Raw genomic sequence first — 7,228 nt, 5'->3', positions numbered from 1 at the left:
ATTATTATATATGGCTTATGTTGTGTTGTTATAGCATTGTTCTCATGTATACCTTATTATCATATCAATAAAATATTATATTTCTTATATCGTAATGGATTATGGATCTAGCTCTATAACATCATCGTCTAATTATCTTTGTGCAAACTTTCTTGTTATTATTTAATGAAAAATTTATTTGATTTATATTTGCATTTGATTTGAAGCGGATTTATTTTGCCGTTCAAATATTTATCTTGTGTTTTTTTTATGCTTTAATGATAAATATTTGTGTTGTATTACTATTTTTTATATTAATCAACAAAAATTATAGTATTTGTTGTGTTTCTTTACTATTACAAATATTAGTTGTGTATTTTTTATTGTATTTTGTAGTGACACTACATCATTATCAGAAGAAGATTTTAGAGACGTATATGCATGTTTGGTGTTTTTTTTTCAATGCGTTTTATAAGTAAGGTTGATCATACATAAGTTTGTAATATGAGTTTACTATTTTTTTTATGTTGGATGTAAATAATATTTAGGCTGGTTACATTTTGGTATAGCTATATTTTGTAATTATATGTTTGCTATATTTTTGAGTTTGATGGAAATATTTTATAGTCATATTTTGGTTACAAAGATATGCATATTTGTGGGTTTTATTGTGGTAAAATATAGCGTATAAGTACTAAAAAAAAGGGACATAAATGGAATAATAAAAAGTAATATTTTAAAAAAAAAGTCTTTCACCATAGTTGAATAAGACACCATGGTGATAGCTAGAGTGTCAATTATTATATATCATGCTATGATTGGGATTCAAGTCCACGACCTTAATATGTTTCACCACGATTATTTGAGATAACCTTTGTGATATGTAGCGTGTGACATAGTATGTCATCACGGTCATATGCTTGTGCTGGTCAACCGTGATCGTATCTCTTTTCCAACCATGGTGAAAGAGCATTTACGCAGTAGTGACAATTTACCCATATCATATGTCATATGAGAACTCTGGGAATAACACTTTCAAACGAGGACCTAGTTATAAAAATTGTTAGATGCCTAAACCGTAGTTGGAAACCCAATAATCATTAAGAATTTAACAACTATGGACACACAAACACTTTTTTTTCAAAAGCCCAACCGAGTTCAGCCTTCACACCCCCATGGCCATAATCTCCCTAATCACCCCATTAATTATTGGTTTAATTTTAGTTAATTTGTTTCTAATGCCAGTTTTTTTAATGTTGGTGCTAATTGTTGATCTTGTAGAATTAGGATTATTCCCTTTTTTAGAAATGTTAGGATTTAGCACAATTTTAGTGATGATTAGATTAAGGATAGTAATTAGGATTAGGTGATTAGAGTTAGAGATTAGGTTTAAATCAAATTTTTAGATTAGGTTTAATTTCCTGATTTTCCATAATTAATTCAACATTAGCTTAGCCATGCCATAAGTAGAATTTAGTCATTAGGTTTTGATGTTTCTTTTTGTGGATTTTATTTGGATTTTATATGGTTATTGGTTGATTTTGCCATGATTTTCCCATTTGGTTAATTTTTCATTCGATTGGACTTTTGTATGTTCATATCCATTAGAATTCCAATCGTATCTTGGATTGTGAACTTTCCATTTGATTAATTGGGATCCTAATTCGTGTTTAATTTGACATTTAATCAATGTCTTTGGTTTATGATCATTTTGATTAAATTGAAAATTCCATTTCAATTTAGGTGATGAATATTTGGTATGTCTAATTTCATTTGTCGTGATCATAGGATAGATCTTGATTAATCCATTACCTTTTGAATTGATTCTAACCATTGTATGTACTTACACCATTCTTACTCATTCAACTTTATCTCATGCTAATTCATTTCTTACCTTGTGTTGTCACTCCTATTTTTTTTATATTAACGAAAAATGATTGCCTTGCACTTTTTTATACATGAATGATAACTTTTTGTTTCCTATTTTGTTATTTATTAGTAATAAATATTGATTATTTATTTTTATTATAAAAAAAATAATTGTTCTTTTTTTAGAATTATATAATTTGTACTAATAAATTAAAAGACACAGAACAAATATTTTGTCATTAATAAATATTAACTTAAACAAGGAATAAATATTTCATTGAGACAAAGAAAGAAAGTGCATGTCAAATATTATAAAATATAGGAGACAAATATTTATCATTATTACTTACAATTTTGAAAAAATAAATATTTACCATTTATTCAGATAAAATCAAAAACATAGAACAACCTATTATACAAATGTTTTATATAAATAAATATATAAAAAAACAGAAACATTGTATGACATTTTTTAGAATAACATTATTTATAATACTTTTGACAACATTTTCCTTGAATGACATTAAATATAATACTTTTAACCATACTTTTCTATTAAACTAAGCGAAAAAGGAATATGCATTGACAATGTAAAATATTTTTACACTGCCAACCAATGACACCAATGTATCCTGCCACATCACACTTTTATTTTTAAAATACTGTTATGATTTGACAATATAAAATATTTTGATTGGATGTCAGTGTAATATTTCTTTACACTGACAGTTCACTACCTTTAACCTCTTAAACTAATTGTAGGTTTATTGAATCTTATATATTATTAAAGAGATTTTATTTATTTGGTCAAAAAATAAATTTATTTTATTTTCATGAAATAAAATCAAATGAAATTTTTGATTTATTTCAACGAATAAAAAAGTTTATCACCAAACATGGCATAACTATTGTACATTATATATAACTACTACACACCACAGAGTTTGACTCACACCATCTTGATTTCTCAAGTTAACAGACATCATGAGATTTCAATCCCTTAGTCTCCTCTTCCTTATTTTGTTTGCTTCTGCCACTCTGAATCAAGCTATACCAGGCGGTTGGACTCCAATAAAGAACATCACTGATGCATACGTGATTGAAATAGCCCGTTTCGCAGTTGTCGAGTACGACAAGCTAAAAGGAGAAACATTGGAGTTTGATAAACTTATCAAAGGTGAATCACAGGTGGTTGTAGGGACCAACTACCACCTTACTCTTTCTGCCAAATACGGTTCATCTTCTTACAATTATGAAGCCGCTGTGTGGGATCATCCATTGAAGCACTTAAGGAACCTCACTTCCTTTAAACGTGCTTGAATTATTATATATGGCTTATGTTGTGTTCTTATAGCATCGTTCTCATGTATGTAGTATTATCATATCAATAAAAAAGTTAAATTTCTTATATCGTAATCGATTCTGGATCTAGTTCTATGATATCATCGTCTAATAATCTTTGTGCAAACTTTGTTTTTATGATTTTATGAAAAATTCATTTGGTTTATATTGTCATTTGATTTTAAGAGGATTTATATTTGTCGTTCAAATCACTATTACAAAATAGACCTTTCGTAACACCCATTTTACATCGGTCTTCCGATTAACCGTGGTAACAATTTATTTGTGCTTTTTTTTTATTTACTAAAAGACATTTCATAATGGTCGTAGGTACCAACCGTGATGAAAAGTAGGTCATGAGTTCGAATCATAACACCTAAAATTTTATTTTTATTTATTTTTAAGTCACTTTTCACCACGGTTGAAGCTTCCAACCATCGTAAAAAGTGGCGCCTAATCATGAACTCGAATCATAACACCTACTATTTTGTTTTTATCTATTTATTTAAAGACATACAATAATGATTGTTTAAAGTAACCGTTGTGATAGGTTGAGACATACAACAACGATTGTTTAAAGTATCTGTTATAATAGGTATAATTTTATTTTATTTATTTATTAAAGTAAGCATGTTTATTGAGTTTCTTCACCATTTTTAAACAAATCTTTGCGGTTCATTTAGTGAGTATCAACGCTCAAGATATTACCATTAGTTATCGAGTGAAACCTAAAACTTAGATGAACTTCCAACTTAGACGAACTTCATCTTCTACCTCCAAACATCTTATTCCATTTACGACACTTTACTTCTCCACTAAACCAAGCTCGAAAATATCATTTCTTCTATAACCAAAACTCAAAAACATCATTTCTTTCACTAACAAATTTCAGAACTCCATCACCTCTTCTCCAACTTGTATGAGACAAGGAAAATATGGATTCAACTTAGCAATATTAGTTATTTTTGTTCTTCTTCTTCTTCTTCTTCTTCTTCTTGTTCTTTTTATTGTTGTTGTTGTTGTTGTTGTCATTGTTGTTCCTGTTGTTACTCTTGTTGTTCTTCTTGTTGTTGTTATTGTTGTTGTTATTGTTGTTGTTATTATTATTGTTATTATTGTTGTTGTTGTTCTTGTTGTTCTTCTTCTTATTGTTATTGTTGTTATTTTTGGTGTTTTTCTTTTTCTTGTTCTTCTTGTTGTAGTTCTTGTTATTTTTGTTGTTCTTCTTGTTGTTATTGTTGTTGTTATTGTTATTCTACTGCTGCATTTTTTAATTTTATTAAAAGACATACAACAACGATTGTTTAAAGTAACCATTGTGATAGGTTTAGACATACATCAACGGTTGTTTAAAGTAACTATTGTGGTAGATAGAATACTACTTGACTTATAATTATGGTCGCATGACTGTGGTGGAAAGCGTCAAACATACAATCACACCTTACCTCAAAACGGTTGGTCCATCATGGTGGTATCACTTTTCCAACCATTGTGATAGGTGTTTTATGTAGTAGTGAATATTTATCTTGTGTTTTTATACATTAGTGATAAGTATTTTTCCTTTACTTTTTTATATTTATCGTTTGAAAATATTTGTCTATTGTTTCTTTATGCTTCAATGATAAATATTTGTGTCGTATTTTTTATATATTAATCAACAAAAAATAATTGTCTTACACTTTTCATGTATGAGTGATATATAGTATCTGTTTTTTCATTTTTTTACTAATAACAAATATTAGTTGTGTATTTTTATTTTATCAATGAAAACTATTTATTTTTTATTTTTTAACGGCACTACACCATTCTCACAAGAAGATTTTAAAGACATTTATACACGTTAGGCGTTTTTCTGCAATATGCTTTATAGACAAGGTTGATCACACATGAGTTTGTAATATAAGTTTGCTTTCATTTTGTATTGGATGTAAATAATATTTAGGTTGGTTACATTTTGGTATAGCCATATTTTGTAATCATATGTTTGCTATATTTTTGAGTTTGATGGAAATATATTATATCATATTTTGGTTATAAAGATATGCATATTTGCTGGTTTTATTGTGGTAAAATATAGCGTATAAAATACAGGTACTAAAAAAAGGGGGCATATATGAAATAATTAAAAATAATTTTAAACCGTGGTGAATAACACGACCATGGTGATAACTAGAGTGCCAATTATTATATTCCATGTTATGGCTGGAAATCGAATCCACGACCTTAATATATTTCACCATGGTTGTTTGAGATAATCGTTATGATATGTAGCGTGCGACATAGTTTGCCATCACGGTCATATGTCCGGGGTGGAAAGCATGTAACACCCCTTTTTTCTACCCCAAAATACTTAACATTTAATCAGAGTGAATAAGCACGCATATAAACAAAAGGGCGTCACATCAACGTTTTCAAAAACCAACAGCTTTCAAAAACCAAACATCATTCATCATCAATATACAATACACTTGGTCATTTAAAATAACACATTCCAAATATCATTAATATACAAGTATATGCATTCGCAACGGAAAATAATGAATATTCATGCATTTCATAAAATGATTCATGTCCCATACCATGATCATCTCTCAATAATCTCCCCAAGATAAAATAAAACCATATCCAGACTATTTGGCACTATGGCCTCTCAAACAGCAATTGCAAATGAACATATTCACAAGTAATAACATAATACATATCCAAATAAGATATGAGTTCAATACTACTAATCTATCCCGTGTTACATGACCAGAGCATTGACTCACTACCTAGTCTCTAAAACCAAAACACGGAAACTCTCCGGCTAAATCTCGAGTGAGATACCGTCCACTTACTTCAGCAATACTACTCTTGAATATCTGCACGATGCCCATGTAAAGGCAACATTCAAACAGAAGGGTGAGAATTCAAATCATTATGAATAAGTATAATAAGGCCCAATGATTAAATCAACAATTAACGGAATTCATCACACCTTGTATAACCATGTCAATAATATTAATCAACATTTATTTCACATGTTTCAAACATCCATCAAAACTCAAGGAGTACAATATTAAAATCCAATACTATATTCCCAAATATACACATAACTACAATTATCACATAATCACATATTTTGCCAAGTTATGTATCCAAACATCACCAAATTCAATTACCATATCTCATACACACCTCACAATCACATCAATGCATACATTCAATTATCACATAACTCTAATGTGACTCAATGCAAGACATGTGACTCTATGCATGTGGTACCGTAATGTGAACCCAACGTTTCACCGCTTTCCGATTCAATAGCTAGAATCCAAGCCACGCTTCCGATCCGGACAAGATCAAAGCCACTACGTCTATTTCCAATTAAGGATCAACGTCTGCTACGCCTATTTCTATTCAAGGATCAACGTCTATTACCATGTGAACCCACAGTTTCACCGCTTTCACCATAAAGCCGACCATGCCATGAATGAATGTACAAATACCAACACATATGCAATTAAGATCATCTTTACCATCTTAACATTCCAAATATCACCATAATTCAACTCTATGAATTATCCACCAATGGTACATATACACATTCGTAACAATATATCATTCACAAATATAGGCTAATTATCAAATACGCACACTTAGATTTCATTTCAAACTGAATACAGCCTTTAAAGTCTCAATTTGTCATTTTTCAACAGTGGTAACCGGTTAACGTTTTTAGGTAACCGGTTAACACGAAACAGAATGCAATTCCTGGCAGATTTTTAAGTAAGTAAGTGGTTAACGCTTTTGGGTAACCGGTTAACACAAAACAGAATGCAATTTCTGAGCAGATTTTTAACAAGTAACCGGTTAACGCTTTTGGTTAACCGGTTAACACAGTGTAAACTTTGAATTTTCCTGAACGTCACAATTACTGCAATAAGGTTCAATAATCTAAGTGGCATGGAGAATTAGTGACGCTATAGTATAAAATATCAAATTGGATTCTCAATCTATCCCTCAATTTCCCCCATATATCAATTCCCAAAACACAATT

General features: G+C 29.7%; 1 protein-coding gene across 1 annotated transcript; it reads left to right on the top strand.

The window, feature by feature from the left end:
• Positions 1-2,832: 2,832 nt before the first annotated feature.
• LOC127104811 (cysteine proteinase inhibitor 1-like) lies at positions 2,833-3,168 on the top strand. The gene has a single exon (XM_051041964.1). It carries the CDS (start codon positions 2,833-2,835, stop codon positions 3,166-3,168), a length of 336 nt encoding a protein of 111 aa, XP_050897921.1.
• The last annotated feature ends 4,060 nt before the right edge of the window (positions 3,169-7,228 follow it).

This window comes from Lathyrus oleraceus, chromosome 7, assembly GCF_024323335.1.
Source record: "Lathyrus oleraceus cultivar Zhongwan6 chromosome 7, CAAS_Psat_ZW6_1.0, whole genome shotgun sequence".
Taxonomy (NCBI): Eukaryota; Viridiplantae; Streptophyta; class Magnoliopsida; order Fabales; family Fabaceae; genus Lathyrus; species Lathyrus oleraceus.
This window is presented reverse-complemented; position numbering and strand designations above follow the sequence as displayed.

Coding starts and splice junctions, on each gene's coding strand:
- LOC127104811 (XM_051041964.1), top strand. CDS start 2,833: ATGAGATTTCAATCCCTTAGTCTCCTCTTCCTTATTTTGTTTGCTTCT.